At 34.0% G+C, this 19,789-nt stretch overlaps 1 protein-coding gene across 1 annotated transcript in view; it reads right to left on the reverse strand.

The window, feature by feature from the left end:
* ttc29 (tetratricopeptide repeat domain 29) overlaps positions 1-19,789 on the reverse strand; it is a 132,039-nt gene that overhangs the window by 102,736 nt on the left and 9,514 nt on the right. Inside the window, exons 5-6 of the mRNA XM_066718443.1 lie at positions 6,121-6,344; positions 499-684 (exon numbers count right to left, since the gene is read on the reverse strand). Coding sequence (XP_066574540.1) covers positions 499-684; positions 6,121-6,344 — 410 coding nt within the window. The remainder of the gene's footprint in view (positions 1-498; positions 685-6,120; positions 6,345-19,789) is intronic.

The following is a 19,789-nucleotide window of genomic DNA, read 5'->3' on the forward strand; positions in this document are numbered from 1 at the left end:
ACCATACATTTTGAAATACTAGATCGTCCCAGAGACTTCCTTACCATTTTACACAGAGCCCACAGAACTGTGTAATATATGGAAGTACTTACACCATATATTTTAGCAATGAAGGAGTAAAACTAATACAAATACAATTAAATACCCATTTGAATGTGTATATGAAGTTGTATGCTGTGCATAAACTTTCTTTTTGTAATTCAATACTTATTTCCATAAAAACTACCTTAGAAAAATACTACGTATTGTTTCTTATTATGTATTTAAGTGGATATAATTAATCAGAGTTTGACAGAGTTTAAATCTTTTTGAAATATAAATACGTAGATAACCAATTATATGAGGAAGGGAAATTCAAAACTAAGCAGCTCTTTGTTCTACTGTATGTCCTGTATTCATGGAAGTAGCTGCTATAAATATAATACCCTGACGTCTATTTTCTATTTGTAAAGTCCAGATTTACAGGAATTATTAAATATATCTTGAATGTCACTGTACCTTGCTCCATGTAAACACGTCCCATGTCTGAATGTGCTTCAGCCTCTTTTCTCCCCCCGTCGATCTTGATCAGGGTAGCCGTTTGGAGGCTAGACTCAAAGAAGTGATCAGACAGCCATTTGTCATCTGAATGATTGAAATAGTGGGCCAGTGATAGCTGACTTTCATACACCTCCTGATAATGACCTTGAAATAAAATAACAATGAGACAGTAAGTTATTTATATTGTCTGTACCTTGACATATTTTATTATAGTATACTGTAGTTTCAGAGTTAAAATGTTATATTTGATTCAAGCAGCTGTAGGTGTCAAAATCCTGGTATACTATACAGTTTTGCAGATATCTAACTCAACTTTTTGTCTATAATTCTGACTATGATTTTGTAATATTGTACCATACACTTCTTGTGAGTATGTAGAATTACAGGTCTTGTTTACATATAAAAGCATCACACATTTCAAATCAGGTATTCTTTTGGGATCCACATTCCAACATAAACCCTGGCAGGTCTGAACAAACTGAAAACAAATACAGTTTTAAAAGATCAAAAACAGTAAAAACAAAACTGTGGCAAAAGTGTTTATTATTCAAAATGCACAATTTGGGATGTGTTTAAAATGTACTTATTGTTGTCAGGTCGAAATGCTTAAACATATAAGATTTCCCTTTGGTTAGTTAACTGAATCAGGACCTGAGGAAAAAGGCGAATGAGTCCGGAAATCTTTTGACCTTTTTGTGGCTCACAACGAACAGCATTTAACAGATGCTGCTGGCTGTGCTTCTGTAAGGTCTCAGACATTCTGTGTTACTGAAAATGCTTGGCGGCTTGTACACAGCAAGTTTGCGTCAAGCACGCAGACTAGTGCCCAATTATTACAGCTACTTTAATTTATATATTTGCCTCAATTCAAATATTTATTAATATTGATCAATATTACCTTTATTTTGTATTTGTGTAGTAACTAGTTCTACTGTTTGATTGAACAATAAAACAGAAGAGTTCTCCTACCCACTCCCCCCTCCCCCCTCCCCCCACGGTGAATTCTTCAACGGTATATCGATACCAAAAATGTGTCACCAGCACAGACCTATTCTTTACTGGTTATCATAATCCCCAAATCTTAATTCAATAGAACATTTTAAAATAAGAGTCAAGAATACAGCTGGAAAGATTTTGGAGGCAGGATTGGTCATAAATCCCTCATAAGAAGTGCCTGAACCAATTGGGGAAGTTATGAGACAGTGCCATTTGAGGTTAGCAATGGAAAGAAGAATTAAAAAACAAATGTGCTATTGATATAATATAAAATACTGATAATCAGCTTTTCACATATTAATTAATGTATGTATGTAAAAGGAACAATAACTGATTAGGCATAATTGGTTTGTGTAAAAACTCTGAACCTATGTAAAGACAATTTGTAATTTGCTACAATCATTCCAGCTAGTGTGGTAGGTGGATTTGCAGCTGACAGGATTTTAGCATTTTGTGGAATTCTGTATGAAAAGGATCATTATGCTGAAAAATAAACAGCCTATCCACAAGTCACCAGTGTGAAAGTACTGTATAACACTGAAGAACATTATCACTTTTGAAATGGATTCACTGCTCTCAGCAGTGTGCTGACTTTGACCCCATTAAAATAATACGTGATATGCTTGACAGGACAGTAAAAAAAAAAAAAAAAAAAAAAAAAAAAATTGCTGGGAGATTATTAGTGAGAAGATGAGTAAGATCCTGGGCCTTATTTGCTGTGGATGACCATACTACATCTTGCACCATATTTAACTTACCACATAAGGTTTTGTTACATGTAACCTGTTGCACTGTAGGTTTATCTATTTGAATTTTAATCAATATATGATGCCAACTCCTCTTTTCAAGCTGCATTTTAGTAAAATTGTCCAGCTGTCCCTATAATTTAAACCATCATTCTATACATGGAGAGGGAGAGAGAAATACAGTTCTCTCATTTTCTTCCCCTTTCCAGAATATTTTCAGGTCTCAAACACATGGTAAATATGGAAAAGAAATTGGAATCTCTCCAGCCTTGAAAAGAGGAAATTGAGTGGCAACATGATTTAAGTATTAAATAATTATTTGAAGTCTACCAAAATGACAACTTAACAATGAAACAGGGAACCAGGAGGTACCTCTTTATACAATGAGCTATGGGAAGAAACTACCAAGGTTGATTAAAAATATGTATGTTATTAGACACTTTTATTACTAGAAACCTCACCAGTAGGATGGGCAAGATGACCTCCTCTTGTATTAAACCTTTCAAATGACATGTCAATAGTTTCAAATTAACAGTTTATTTTGAAGCCAAGACGATTCTGTACACACTGCATAACCACCTAATTATTTCCACAATGGACAACACAAGAATACAATAAAAAGCTCCAAAATCAAGTTACTCAGTCAAAAGGTGTACAAATATGGCATTGCTATAAGTACAACAAAATCTATTATTGAAAAGTCCAAGGAAAAGAAGCACAACAAGTAAATAAATCTGTTACAATGGGAACACTAATTGTTTGACAAGTCTGTGAGGACTCTACGTTACAGTTTAAGGACATAGAGAATGATCTCGTTGATCCTGGAACATCCATTCAAAAGAAAACAATGAAGGATATCTGAAAAAATAGGGCATCAATGAATGTAGTGAAAACCACATCAAGTGTATGACAAAATGTATATAGTCAAACCTTATCAAAAATGGTTTCCTAAGTAAGTACCAACATTCATATGGAGAAAACAAGAGGAGGCTTACAATCAAAAGTTCATCAAATCTAGTGTCAAGCATTGGTCATGATTTATTGTCATTTATGTACTTGGTTTGGCTTTTCAAGGACTGGAAACCTTGGCATGACTGGGTAACTGTAGCTAAGCATAGTTAAAATCTAGTCATGTGTAATTACGATGCGATGTGAAACTACTCCACTTCTCCTACCAGTGAAATTGGTGTTTTTCAACCTGAAAGGGGCTTTTTTTGATATCAGCTGATTTTGTATTGAAGATTTCCGAGCATGATAACTTGGTTTGGCCCTCTGTGTATCTACAGAGTGAATACACCACAGATACATGAGTAATTACTCAGTGTAACCACATTAGTTTCTGAGATGTTCTCTTGTGGCCATAGACTTATATAGGTATGTATTTATTTATTTTATTCAATGTCTTGTCTTCTAAGTATAAAAAGAATGGAAGAGTGCCTAATTACATTTCCAGGTCTGCTACAAAACTGAGGCAAATGCAACTACAGTATTTAAATAAAGTGAGAATAACATACATGCCAAATATGTACACAATGTTTTTTTACTTTTATTTAGTTTTTGTTTTGTTTAAAATAAAAAAAAACATTTTTAATTAAGTTTTAAAAACTGTTTTATAAGAGGTATACTTTACTTTCGTCCATGCGGTTCCCATCAAATATATATTAATTAATGGTAATTTCAATTCAAACTGATTTGTTTGTATCAAACTACTGCCACAAAATCCAACCCATCAACATCAATAGCATGTGCTCCACCCTTTGCTTTTAGGATGCCAGTTTCCATTAAGACTTTCACAATGAACGAAAATGTGCAGTTTAATTTTAACAAGAAAATGTATTCTAAAATGCAAATGTAATGTCAGTTGGGACTATACAACACTGCAGTTGTATACACTATAATATCTTCTTATTTTGTCTTTTTTAAGTATTTTAATTACTTTTTTTAATATTCAATTATTACATATTTTGCTAAGGTGTTAAAAATGTGCATACATAATTAAATATATACAGCATTCACACCCATCATTTTAAACAATATTATTTGCTGATTTGTTTAGTTTAATAACTATTGTTAATTACATTATTATTATTCATGAATGATCTGTTTTACACTGATTCCACCTAAAGAAGACTATAACATTGAATCTTTAACAAACTGATAAGATATACATTTTAGATAAGCATAGTATAGTATCAGAATAATATAGCATAGAATAGTAAATACACACATATAATTTGTAATCTGATGCGTTATTTTGTTGTTACATGGATGGGCCCTCACCATAAAAATCTCTATATGCAACATACTATTGTCCACAATTTCATGATACCTTCACAGAAATCTCTATACAATATCAGTTAAATACATTACCAGAATAAGTTATAATATATATTGTATTAATAATTAGTTTATATATAAACACACACATATGTGTGTATAAATATTAAGAGAATGATAATGAACAACAATAGGCACCAATGAATAGATAAACAGAGACACACACAACACAACCTATAAATATATGTGTGTGTACATATTGTGCAGTAGTGGTAGGAGGGGGGAAGACGGCCAATCTGGCCACACTATATTCCTCAGAAACCCAAGGGATGAATCCTTGCCCAGCGTAACCTGATTGCTAGGAAAGTAGAGATTGGTCAAGGGTTTCCTGTTTTTTTTTTTTTTTTTCCAGTCATCCATTCCTCATTGTAACACACAAATAACCTAATATCACTATATTACTGTACCAATTTAGTATATATCATTATAATATTTGCAATGCATAATTTGTACTAAGGAACACTTAGAATTTAAGAATGTTGATATAATGCATTTGTTAATTCAGGTTCATTAGCCTATACATCATAGGGCTCTTAAAAAAAAAATGTTTTTTTGGTGAATAGTGTGCCCTCAGAAATAACATATATGAATGGTCGTGTCTTTCATAAAGTGGGGGGGACACCTATTGTAGAGAGGGACAAATTGACACTCTCTCAATACTGGTCCCCCCCCTAAACCTATGCCTGTGAATACAGATTTATTAATATCAAGTTGATGATCAATAGTCAAATGTTAAATATATACAGAATGTAGAGCACTTTTGCCTTCTCATGTCCCTGGCTTCAAAAACGTCCTTATATACATTTTAATATAGTTTTGTTATTCTTTCGTTTTTGATATAATTTATATGGATCCATAATTTTGGGCTGTTCAGTATAGTTTAAGTCAGCATACTTTTTTAAAGATATTCTAAATGGTTACAACCTTCTCTCATTATTTTAAAACTGTAATATAGAAAAATACAACTGTTGCAATCACCATTAAGTTCAGAGTCCAGCTGAAAGGATATCATTTCCTGTGTTATTAGATTTGTCACACAATGGAAAAGCTCTCAGTGACATGCAATAACACTGCTTTTACAGCAGCTTTAATATATTTCTGCTTACAGTGTCTAGAGTTCAGGCAACTGTTGCCATATTTTTTATGTTCTGCATACATAAACCATGGGCCAGATAACTCATAAATATGAAATAAAAAAGGATTCCCAAAAGACTTCCATGATATGACCTCAGCACCTCTATTTCTGTTATTAATGACAGAGAAGAAAAATAAATTCATGTAAATGCAAAGATACAGTCACAGGCTTAAACAAATAAAATAAGTACCATATTGGAAGGATTTAACCACTATATTATATCATGGGGACTCAGCAGGTTCAAGTTTTTATGTGCTAATTTTCAGAAATGTGGCAAATTCATAGATGAAACAATTTCCAATTCTTCCCCGAGGCACCTGCTGCTGCTGCTCCTGCTGCTCTGGTACCCAGAATTCCCCAGTTTACCTGCTCTCTGGGCTGCCTCAGCCCTGGTCAGGAAGTGCTGAAGCTGATCCAGCTTATCAAGCTGCTCCTCAAGGGGCTCCTGCTGCCATATGGCTGACCCAGGCCCTGCAGCCTCCCTAGAGGCACTCCACTTCTGGATCAGAGCGAAGAGCTCAGAGAAGGACTTGTGATAACCCTTGCGCAGCATGTCTACGCAGATGTTGTGTTTGTGAGAATTCCTGTAACTGGGAATAGAGAAAAAAAAGAAAGCATGCTAAAAGGTTAATTCTAATGCATCAACCCCTTAATACATTTGTTTTTCCAATCAATTACAGCCATTATAGGAGACGTCAGTCTGTTATCCTTTTGTTGTGCCAATAAAAAATACACCAGTTCACTGGTGTACAGAGCTTCAGCACAGCAGACAGTAAAGGCAAAACTAGAATGGAGCACAAGCCTTTTTGAAAAATCAATCATCATTTTGAGCAAAATGACTTTCAACTATATTATATGGCAAATTACATTTCCAGTTGTTTTGAACCAACCAAGTGCCCTTGTAGAAATTAAGCATACGGCCATTAAGATTTGCAGCAAACCCATGTTCGCATATCTTTTGTCTTGAAAAACAGAATTCATTAATGTTTAGGAACCAAACAAGTAATATAAATTTCTCCCAAAGCACCCAAGCTCCTTTCTTACATCTTTGCTCCCTGCTACGTCTCACATCTCCATGCATTTTACCTCCTGGAGATGCAGATGACTGAGGGGTTTCTCGTTTGCCTTTTATGCTGGAAATAATGGCCTACCTCTCTCTGCACTGCACCACCAAATAAACTTAGGAAACCGATAGGGCCTTCTACATAAAATGGATGGAAACACAATTCACACAGAGCAGAGAGCCTTAAACAGAATGGACCAGATGGCACTCACACAACATGTAAAATACCCAACCTATAAGAGTTCTCTTATAGAGAAAAAAAAAAAAAAAAAAAAAAAAAGTCAGGTAACACCTTTCCCACATGAGTATATTTATTTTTATGTATTTATTTATTATTTTTGCTATGTTACAAATTGTATAAAAGATCAACTGGGAAGAAGCCAGCCCCCTCTTCAAATTACAATATTTGCACTTTGCAATACATTTATTGTTCAACATTTCAAATGCATTTATCTTTAGAACTACTGAATATGGATACAGTTTGTCTGGCCCAGTCAATTTGTTTCCATTGACAGAGAAAATAAATAAATAAATAAATAAATAAATAAATAAATAGGCCTATATAGTCTATATATATATACATGTTGCTGGGTTTGGCAAAGGTAATAACATAAGCAGTGGTGATGACAGTAATGACTAATCTTTTTAGCAAAACAGCCAGTAATTGTGCAACCTACATTAAGGTAATGATCCCGTGATTAACAGGAAACTATAAGCTGCATTAAAGACTGGAATTAAACAAAATAAAATCAATAAGTAATACACGTAGAGGGGGTTATTTTGAAATAGAAAAAATAACTATTTATATGCATATGCAATATAAGTATTTATGTGAAGCTTGGACAAAAACATTTTATTAATACCTATTGTGTTCATTACCACCTGTTTAAAAAAAAAAACTAAACTGCAGTATTGGTATTTCTCTTAGTATCTTAACTATTTAATGATAAAACAAATAAAAATACTGTATTGAATAAATAAGATCTGTAATGATTTGCTGATAGTTTTTCATATGAATCTGACAGGAAAAATGTATTCCAGACAGATCATTTATAAATGTCATCCAAGTAAAATATATTTACAGAGAGATTATAGGGGAAAACTAAATAATTTGGTATTTAAAATAGAGGTAGACAACCTTAACCTTAATTTAAGTAATTGTCGCTGTACATTTAGTAATTCAATAAAGTGCTGCTTAGGTCAAAGTCCTGGAATCAACTTAAATGGAAGTGCAAAAGTTGACAAGGCTACCCCTGCAAACACTTTATGTTGCTTTCTTTTACCTTAAATGCATTCATTCAAAATCTTCTCCTATTACTCAGTGACATTTAAAATATTATATTTGTGTATCTTATAGCATTCGAGTCAGAAGGGGACTTATCTATATTTTAAGAGTTCAGGGAGAAACCAGGGGAAACCTCACTGAGGGTTTATGCAGTTTACTTCTCCATGTCATTTACAAGTGCCTTTCTACTGGAATAGGCAACAATACTATGCTTAAAAAGTGACAAAAGATGGGCCATGGGTATTTTTTTGAATTTATTTATGAATATATATGAAGATCAAACATATTTGGATAGTAGTTGTGCTATATCACTTCAAAAAACAACATATATGGTAGGTCACAAGGTCAAAAAACATTATAAATAACACTACAAAGTAAAACTGAATTTAGGTCACTATGCCCGCTCTTACGACTTTTCTAAAAATTGAACAAATGAGGCAGAATTTGAAACATTTTCACAAAGATTTCCTTGCATAATTATATTTAATATATTAATATACTTGTGTAGACCAGATTAGAACTAGATCAATGATTTAATCTTCATTGTGAAAGTGTCTTCCCTATCCATTACTTATTTTAGAACATTGTAAAGGATGTTCTAATACATTTGACAACCACTATAAATCCCAGATAATTACAAAAAAAATACAACTCCTCATTGAGATAACAGTATTTTGTATAATTTGCAACACATATGTTTACTTCCTTAAAGTCTTGTATCATAAATTGTAATAAGCATTAATCTTACATTACCCAGGTTTACCTTGGGAAAAGGTACAGCTTGCCTAACATTTTCCTTTTACCACCAATAAACTTAAATTAGGCATACCATTTTTCATTATTACTAATTTCAACAGTGTTCATGTTGTTGCAGATGTCCATATGTACCATTACCACTTGATTATACTTATTGACTCTGAAACAGCACATTGTAAATGAGTGCAGTTGACTTTCCCCAGCAAAAAACATTATGCTACATTCTCTTCTATCTTCAGTGTTTGTTGCCATTTTTTAAGTTGCAGTGGCACCATTTTCACATTATGGTTTATTGAGTGAGGTTCTTACAGACAGATTATTTAATGGAAGATATTTGGCTAAATAATAAATTAATACAACATTGTCTAAATAAGTCTGTCTACAGAATATTTCTTGTAACCTTTACAATATTAGAATACACTCATATAAAGCAGCTCTCTGAATCAAAAAGAAAGATACTCCACATTAGAATGGATCAGCAATTAAAATGTGTAATCTTTATAAAGGTAATGAAACTGCAGATTAAAAGGAATATTATGCTGAAATTAACTTGACTCTGCAGGGATGATTTAATATTAAAATAAAATCTATACAATGAGCCTAAAATTTCAAATTTGTGTTGACCTATTTTATACATCATTTACATCATACATTTAATAATCATAGAATTACAAAGAATTAGAAAGAAAAGCTCAATTTCAGTTAAGTGTAAAGAGTTCACATCAGGCATATCATGTATGAAAATGCTACAGCACTGAATTAGAAAAGTTGTGGATAGCACAAAGAAGTGAGACTGAGTTACACGCTCTTGTTCCTTTGTTTGATCTGATTTTTTGTTTTGTTTTGTTTTCCAGAGTGGGCTGTGGCATCATGTTGAATGTTCTTCTCAGCTGTTTTCTAAATATTCTCAGGTTATAAAATCCAACACCTTGATTCAGTTTGATTCACACATGCCTTACATGGCAGTTAAAGTGTTACCTACATTAGAATAAAACTGTAAAAAATATGTAATAACCATAGTCATATGCTTCATATTATATATAATTCTGTTCTAAATACAAGAACTGAAACCAGTCAATAATTATATTGAAAAGTATACTAACATAGAAAATAGCAATTCATGAGTACATTGTTGCTTTGTATGGTTTATGGGGGCACCTGCTGGTACGATATGGATCTGCACTGTGCTGAACAGATCATGTAAATATTTATATACAATAGATTATAAAAAACGAATTAAGAAAGTCACTAACACCATCTTTATCTCAAAATAATATAGGCATACAAAAGGATAAATAAACCCATGATTGTTTATTTTACTAAAGTAGCATTTACAGGTTTCATATTAAAGAGAACCCCCTCAGTCATAAGCATTTTTCTAAATTACCACTTAATTTAAGAAGGCAATTAAATAAATGTAAAACTATACAACAGTCATAATATAAGGCTGACAAACAGTTGTAGTTTACAGTATTCAAAACCATAATTTGTAATATGTTATGGTATGATTAATTTTGTTTGATAAAAACTGTGAATTGAACTATAATAATGTCATCATTTACTGAACAGTGATTCAGCCTAGAGAACTAAACAGATTATCCAACCAAGTTAAGACTGGAGGTGTGTCAACTTTTTAACCTCCACTATATTGATTTATATGTTAGTCAAAAATGTACACAGTACCATTACAAAAAAAAAAGTGTTGAATGAAACTTCAGTATAAGAAAACATTTCCATTGGTACACGTTTTAGTCAGAAAAAGGAGAGAATCTCAGTCACACTATGTGGCACTGCAATGACAATTAAATAAATTACCAGACTATGGATAAACTGTATTAGAAAAACTGTGAATAAGAGGTTTAATCTTTACTTGAGATGAAGAAGATGTATTCCACAATCACATGATCAATGGCTCCTATGCTACTCTGTCAGTCAGTCTCCTCTGATTGGCCAAGGGCAAATTGTTTCTTGAAAATGAATCCAAATTGTATAGTTCTGCTACTGCAGTACCTGTTTGAGAGCATTTTTACTTTTACAAACGTCCACATCTTAGCACAACAAGAAAATAAAACTCTCATTTACAGGTTGCGTATGCATCAATAATTAACCACTTTAACTCACAAAATACCCACGTATGTCAAATGAAAGTGCACTTGCAGTGCCTGTGCACGTCAAGTTTTCCTGTCTATTCTAGGAGAGGATTTTCAATCTAATGTCTCGGAATTTATGCCCTAAGGCAGTGCTAGTAGGTCGCCTTTAACCCTTTTGCATGTTCATGAATAATTAAAGTATGCTACTGCAAATGACAGAAACTGCAATTCAATTTGTAAAACACAAGCGGATGTTACTTTGCACATAGTAGAAATTACACTGTCAACATGCTGGAACTTAGACCATACGTTTTAATTTAAAACAGTTAATTCTACTAATTCCCCCCTACAAAACTCTTACTAACCATGATAAAATAAAATAGAATTAAAATAATCATGCTGAATTGTGGGAACTCTGGTCCTTAATGACTGGAGCAGTCATGATTATTAAATTACTGATTTAACCAAAATACTGGTTTAACTGAGCAAAATAAAATATTTCCCAGTCTTTCTAAATTGACCATTGACAGGTGACTTATTAAATCTGCTAGGTTTAACAGTGCAAATATCAGTTGTCATACCTGTTAATGTTAATATTCTGTGTGCTGGTTCTATGCTGAGTTGGGGACAGAAATTACAATGTGCTGGTTCAATGCACTGGTTATGTGGTTATTTTGTTTAACGTAGCTTTCAATACAATCCTTGAAAAAAAACACAGTCAGTTTCAACACAGACAATTGTGAGACATGCTTAAAAAATAAAAAACATCATTAAAAATAGCAATATCATTTTATTGAAATGTTCACTTATCTTATATTTTCTGTTCAATTAATTACAGGCTCTACCATGGTAAGTACATACACCATGAGAACCTCAAACAGATTTGTGTAACTTGTGTAGTAGTGATTTCTTAGGTGTGCCTTAGGAATACATTTTCTGCTGGAAAGGTCCTTTTTAATTGGTCAAATTGGTGAGTTTCGGTGATCTATAAAGTGGTTCTGTTACCATCCCTATTCCTGGAGGACCCCTTTGCCTGTTGGTTTTCATTTCAGCCCAGTTGTCAGTTAGTTACCTGAACAGTCTCCACATGTTTATGAGCTGAAAGCAACTGACAGGGTTGAAATAACAAAATCATTAGTCCAATTAAGGGTTCAATTAAGAGCTCAGCTAGAATGAAAATCAGCAGACTTAGGGTTCCTCCAAGATCAGGCCTGGGAACCACTGTTTTATAAAACTAGCCTGGGGATCTTGAACACCAGGGCTGGAGACCACTGGTCTTACCTCTCAGTGGAAAGCATTAAAATAAAATATAAAGTTGAGAGATAATTTGTCGTTAATTTGTTTCAAAATGAAACCATACAAATATCTTAAATCAGGAAAACAATTGACTCTTCTCACTCCTGCTTGTCACTGATGTAAAACAGACATTTCAAACTATAATTAAACTATAATTTTCAGTAAATTACAATCATGACTACTGATTAATTAGGCCTAAATGTTTTCTGTTGTTGGTTACATTCTGAATAGATACATGATACATACATTGATAAGTATTAATAATGGCTATATCCCATCTTGATAAGTGAATCAATCTCTCCTGTCTTCATTTCTATTGATCAAACGTAAGCTTGTCATGGACTGCGCACTATCCATTTCATATTAAAAACAAAATAGTATTATACAGCAGTTTTTGTTTAATTAAAAGGAGTTAAATACATTTTTTGTATAATATTATCTGCATACATTAAAAAACAAAGGATTAACAACACTTAGACAATTCCAAGCTTCCCCAACCACCCTTCTTGAAATTTTTACTCAATCCCTTAACAGGTTTTTAGCCAAAACATCCTGAAATATTTAAGGATCTGAATCGTAGTTCTCTCTAAATTGCAAGTCTGTTTGCCTTATATAGAATTGTAAAAAGACTTGCAAGTACAACCTAAGGAAATATCAATTAATGATGTATAAAAGTTAATCACTTCTTAGTTTACAAGATACCGTGTATTCCAAATGCTTTCTGCATGCAGCTCAACCTCAGGACAAGCAAATATAGGCTACTTGAAACTTAATAATAATTAGAAGCAAAAGTCTGTATTGAAGATCAAGGGATTGTGAACAAATGTTGCATTCTGTTAAATTACAGTGGCTATCATTTTGGATCTCTAGTAATTCCCCTTTCTGCAAATTAGATTTGAGCTTCTATCTTACAATACATTCAGTTTACTGTGACTATTTAAAGATTAATTCAATTTCATTGAATTTTATTTTTAAATAAAATGTAATGCAGATAAAATTAAATACCATAAACATAATACATTACATATATGTATATTGAAAAGCAAGAATCTGTCTGAAGCTCTTAAACTCACTCCTGAACATACTTTGATAGCAAAGAAAAAAACTTCTGAAACCACCTGTCCCTTAGAAGGCATTCAAAGACCGCGCAAAAGGGATCTCTTAAGTCCTATCAGATAATAAGAAAGACTATTTCTATTTCCAGGTTTTCCCTTGTATTTTCTTCCTGTAAATGAACCACCATGAATATTAATCTGTAATTTATAGTTTCATTATTTTTTAAACATCATACCTATTAAAACAAAATATATGCATTACCTTTTAGCAGCTTTAAATTAAAATGACTTTTATTGATTTACACGGGACGTCAGTAAATTTAACAAAAGCACGATTTCAGTCACTGAATTATTATCAGTGAAGATCAATGACTAATTGCAATACATAGACTTCTTTGATGTTAATACAAATGCTATAGCGAGTAAAGCATCTAGTGACCATACATTAAATTACATATATAATAATAATTGATTAAGTAGTGATAATATATGTAATTTACTGGATAGGTATACAGTTACTTTTTGGACTCCCTTGACTGCAACTCCAAATGTGTAAGAAAACATATTTAGACTCATGTTAAGAGCATTATTACAAATACACATATTGTGGTGGACACAAATGATCATATTATAACAAACTCCCAAATAAACCCCAATGAAAATGGTTCTAGGACTGAGAACATTATAATCAAACTCCTCTGCTCCAAAGATCAAAACTGAACTCCCACTAGTGCCCCTAGTGGCAACATTTCTAGAACTGTGGAAATGACTCCACCCATACATAAATCAAATCTTGCATAAGGTTTGTATATTTGGTCACACCAAATATTGATCTGATGTAGATCTTTCTTCTGTTCACTCATTTCGCATTTAGTTAATTGATAAATATAATCTATTAACATGTCTATTTTTGAAAGCACTCTTACTTCACAGCATTTTTTCACACCTGCCTAAACCTTTTGTACAGTACTGTACATTCAGTATTTTTCAGTATTTGAACATGAATGTGGGTGCATTGTGTGCATGACCAAAAAGGTTTATTTTTTAATTTTTATCCAATCACAAAACATTTTCCCAATGGGTTTGGGAGTTATTACATTGCCACTTCAGGAGCTGATGCTTCCATGGACACTAGATTTACGCAGCTGATGTCACATCGTAATGTTGCAGACATTGTATGAAGATCTGCAACTTATGGCTTTTGCCCTTGAGTTCAAAATAGCTCTCCCAAATCACTTTTCTTACCACAAATGTTACTATAACTATACTTTGTCCTCTTCCTGGGAGGGCAATAACTTGCAAAATTCAAAATTCAACCCCCCAATCTCAGTTGACCAGTCTTTCGGTGTAATGTATTTGTCACTGTGTTGGTACACAGAGGTGTGCCTGAAATGGTGGACTTGAGTGGGGGTCACAGACACTTATTTATTTATTCATAGCTGTCACCAGACATATGGAGACCAATAATCTTTTGCTGAGATCTGTGGACAATTTCATAACTTTTCCCTATAAAGAAAAATGGTACTGACCGATTTACTTCTATTTGCATTCCTTTTTTATATCCACTTGCAAACAAGGTGCTTTTAAGCAGTTTCTATGAATTTCCAGAGAATTAATGAAACTGCCAGATCAAAAATCAGGGCAAAATGTAATGTCTGGCATTTTACTTGAAAATATTTACAGGGTTTGCATACATTTAACAATGCATATTTTGAAATATATGGAATAAATGTTTGACTATTTATTATATTGATATACAATTTGACATTTTGACATTTGTTGAAAAATATAGAATAATTATGCTCTAAGTAAGAAGACGAGCATGTGTTATTTATTGCTGAACAAATCAAAGCATCAGTGTTACTTACATCTAAAAATAAACTCTCTATCTCTATTTAATTACATTGAATACTTTGATTGATTAAACAATAGCATTTTTGTAAATAATTTAAGTTACATTCTTACTGTTATTTTATTATTCTTTTTTTTATGTAAAGATTGATATAACCAAAAGGCCAAGTTATAACCAAGTTCACTCAGGTTAAAAATCGGGTTAAAATCAAATCCCAGTTCAGAAAGTCCACAGGACAAACAAGAAAGAACTCCACTGCACAGAGAAGGACCAATAAAATAAAAAAGGTGAGTGAAGTGGATAAAAAAAAATCTTCTTTTGGTTACAATATATACAGCTGTAATGCACTGCAACCTGAGAAAAGCTCCCGAGAAAAGCCTATTAAAATTCAGCTACAGTAGTTCATTTTTTCACAGCACAAACCAACTTTGACACTCTTAATACCTAATCTAGGCTCTCCCTGTTTGATTGAGAACACTTTTACTGTTTTGTTTCATTTTGTTTTTGTATTTTGCAATATTCTTCATTGCATCACTTATTGTACGATGTCCTTTGAGGAAACCAGAAATTATTTGTTTTCTCAGCATTATTATTGTAATTTTTGGATTCAGTTAAATCAGTCCTACAGAAAGAAAATATTGTGTAAAAGCACTTAAATATATGTAGGCCTATGTATTTTTCTTGCTAAAATACCCAGATTGTGCACTTGTCTTCTGATAAATTGAAGTCCCATTCAAAAATAATCTGTACATTACTGTAGCAAACAGTGCAGTACATTTTATAGAGAACACAACAGAGCTGTTATATCAAAGCCATAGAAAATAACATGACGATTTATAAAAGACATTCTAGAACACTGAACATAAGCTTCATTATGCTATAAAAAAGTAAAAACATGTGTTTTAAGCATGTTGATAACATGATGTATAGGGTACCTGTAGTGATGTTTTTATTTATACACACTGTGCCAGGCAGCGCAGTGAGAGACCGCCCCATGAGGCTATGGCAGCCCCCGGACCAAGGTGGGGTTGATTTACCCGGAGAAGCAGCTGACATGCTGCTGCTCGATTTCTGGCTCCCCTCCTCAATAAAACGGGGAGCAATCCACTTCCTTGTGTGGAGAGGCAGGAGGAGAGCCCAAGAGTGGAGCCGAGAGAATATTGAGAGCGAGAGGAGAGTATTGATGACGATTTGAATAACTTTGTGCATGAACATTACTACAAATTATGGATATCGGGCTGGTGGCTGTTTATCTTGTTTTTGATTTGGATTATTTGTATGTCTAGATCAGGTTTAACAGTGTTTAGTTTAGGCTTGAGAGGAGCTAGGGTTTGGTTTACATTTTTGTATGTCTTTTTGTTTTGAGCACAGCACACTGATAATAATAAACCTCCCTTTATAATAAACATATATAAATCATTATGTGCAGATTACCTAATATTTTGTGTAGTGTGGGGCAAGATGAACAATGATAGCAAAAGAGAAGTTACCAAATTCTTCTCAATGACCCTGTATCACACCGGTTTGCGACGCAGGTAAAGAGAAGAAAATGCTGCACGCTCAAGTGTGAATCAAGCGGAACAAAAGAATATTAAAAGTACAGACTTAAGTGTGATGTGATGACAATACAAACACACCACAACATATTTACCTGATATCTGTCAAATTTCTGGTTCTGGCCTTTTTATTATTTTTCACAAGATACCTTTTAATAATACAAACATTCCTCTACAAATAAGTAATTGTGTGTCATATTATTCATATTTATTTTGTACTGGAAGGTTTATATCATTAAAGGGTATCTACACTAAACTGATGTTATTTTTATTTACGTATGGATTTTATTTTCATAATACATATTTTTAATATAAATGTTGGTCATACTATTTTCTAGATTTTCAAACGACCTCCTGTCAAAGTAACAAGTAACTTTCTGTTTGTAGTAATTCAAGTACTAGTCTACTCTGGAGTGAGAGCTCTAGAAGAGGTGTGGACATTTAACTTGAATCTCCTCTGTTGTTGTGGAAATTAGGAGCAGCTGCCTTATGTTTTTCTCATGTGTTACCTTACCTGTACTTTTCTTCTGGGAATGGTATGGAAGTAAGAAAGATAATATGAGAGGAAACAAAGGGAAATGGAAGGGTAAAATGAGGCTCACGTACGTGAGGTTGCTCATTTATATTCTACTTGTTTTTTTGTCAAGTTCCTATGAGGCTCAACAGGTGTAATTTTTGTTTCCACAAGTCCTACTTTGCTGCAAAGATATATCTTGTAATATTATTCATCTTCACCTTTCATCCGGCTTGTACCTTTGAAAGAGCTGTGTATACAATAAATAGAATAATTCATGATTTGTCATTAAAAATGAAAGTTTCTTTCCTAGAGTTAGGAAATCTTTCGAAATTATACATAATGGACCTAAGATGGTCAGAAGTTTCTTCACCTCCTCTAGCTATGTTGGGAGACATGAATCCCAGTTTTCAGTACCAAGAAGCACTGGTGGTGGAATTACATTATTTGAGAGGAGACATTTCTCATTAAAATGAAGAGGAGTTCATTTAATGTGCTCTGCACTTGATTCTGTAGCTTCAGTCTTGTTTAATTTGCACAGGATAATGGGAACCTTTCACTATACGTGTATTACAGATTGACTACAATGAACATTTACCACATTGCTTATGTGTATTATGAAGTCAGAACTGGGAACTCAATTTTTTTTTGTCAAATAACGGTGGATGTCAAAAGCCTTTCAATGTTTTAGGATGTGTCGTGTCATAACTTCCTGGATAGCAGAAACTGTAGAAAAACTACAGAAGCACTGGATTTGCTAACGCAGCAACTCAATTAATTATTATCAGGTCGACCGAGTGTCAGTATTTCACAGTCTTACTCCTTGACAGTAATTATAGTTTCCGTAGACAACATGTTTTACTTTGCAACATACGGGTTTGGGAAAAACAGTGAGGACAGAGTTATGATATTTTTTCCTTTCCAAAAACAGAGGAGATTAATGTGCAGAGGAGATGGTTTGTGCAAGTAAACAACTCCATATTCAAATAAAGGAGAATTCAGCAATCTGCAGTGGAGAGCACTCCAACATTTGCAACATTTGCTCTGGTTTGTAATAATAGGCAAATGCATGGTTATTAAGTGTGTGAAGTTAAACAGTGACTTTCTTATTCCTTAAAAATAACTGCCCCCAACACTCCAGGTGACTGCGCCATCTACAAAAAAAATAATAATGTTGCATGACCAGAATTATTATAATTATTGCTTGCAGATTATGTGTTTCTGTGTATATATTCGGATATACACTCACCTAAAGGATTATTAGGAACACCATACTAATACTGTGTTTGACCCCCTTTCGCCTTCAGAACTGCCTTAATTCTACGTGGCATTGATTCAACAAGGTGCTGAAAGCATTCTTTAGAAATGTTGGCCCATATTGATAGGATAACATCTTGCAGTTGATGGAGATTTGTGGGATGCACATCCAGGGCACGAAGCTCCCATTCCACCACATCCCAAAGATGCTCTATTGGGTTGAGATCTGGTGACTGTGGGGGCCAGTTTAGTACAGTGAACTCATTGTCATGTTCAAGAAACCAATTTGAAATGATTCGACCTTTGTGACATGGTGCATTATCCTGCTGGAAGTAGCCATCAGAGGATGGGTACATGGTGGTCATAAAGGGATGGACATGGTCAGAAACAATGCTCAGGTAGGCCGTGGCATTTAAATGATGCCCAATTGGCACTAAGGGGCCTAAAGTGTGCCAAGAAAACATCCCCCACACTATTACACCACCACCACCAGCCTGCACAGTGGTAACAAGGCATGATGGATCCATGTTCTCATTCTGTTTACGCCAAATTCTGACTCTACCATCTGAATGTCTCAACAGAAATCGAGACTCATCAGACCAGGCAACATTTTTCCAGTCTTCAACTGTCCAATTTTGGTGAGCTTGTGCAAATTGTAGCCTCTTTTTCCTATTTGTAGTGGAGATGAGTGGTACCCGGTGGGGTCTTCTGCTGTTGTAACCCATCTGCCTCAAGGTTGTACGTGTTGTGGCTTCACAAATGCTTTGCTGCATACCTCGGTTGTAACGAGTGGTTATTTCAGTCAAAGTTGCTCTTCTATCAGCTTGAATCAGTCGGCCCATTCTCCTCTGACCTCTAGCATCAACAAGGCATTTTCGCCCACAGGACTGCCGCATACTGGATGTTTTTCCCTTTTCACACCATTCTTTGTAAACCCTAGAAATGGTTGTGCGTGAAAATCCCAGTAACTGAGCAGATTGTGAAATACTCAGACCGGCCCGTCTGGCACCAACAACCATGCCACGCTCAAAATTGCTTAAATCACCTTTCTTTCCCATTCAGACATTCAGTTTGGAGTTCAGGAGATTGTCTTGACCAGGACCACACCTCTAAATGCATTGAAGCAACTGCCATGTGATTGGTTGGTTAGATAATTGCATTAATGAGAAATTGAACAGGTGTTCCTAATAATCCTTTAGGTGAGTGTACAACTATCAGCCATAACATTATGACCACCTTCCTAATATTGTGTAGGTCCCCCTTTTGCTGCCAAAACTGCCCTGACCCGTCAAGGCATGGACTCCACTAGAC

Source organism: Amia ocellicauda, chromosome 12 (assembly GCF_036373705.1).
Source record: "Amia ocellicauda isolate fAmiCal2 chromosome 12, fAmiCal2.hap1, whole genome shotgun sequence".
In the NCBI taxonomy this organism is placed as follows: domain Eukaryota; kingdom Metazoa; phylum Chordata; class Actinopteri; order Amiiformes; family Amiidae; genus Amia; species Amia ocellicauda.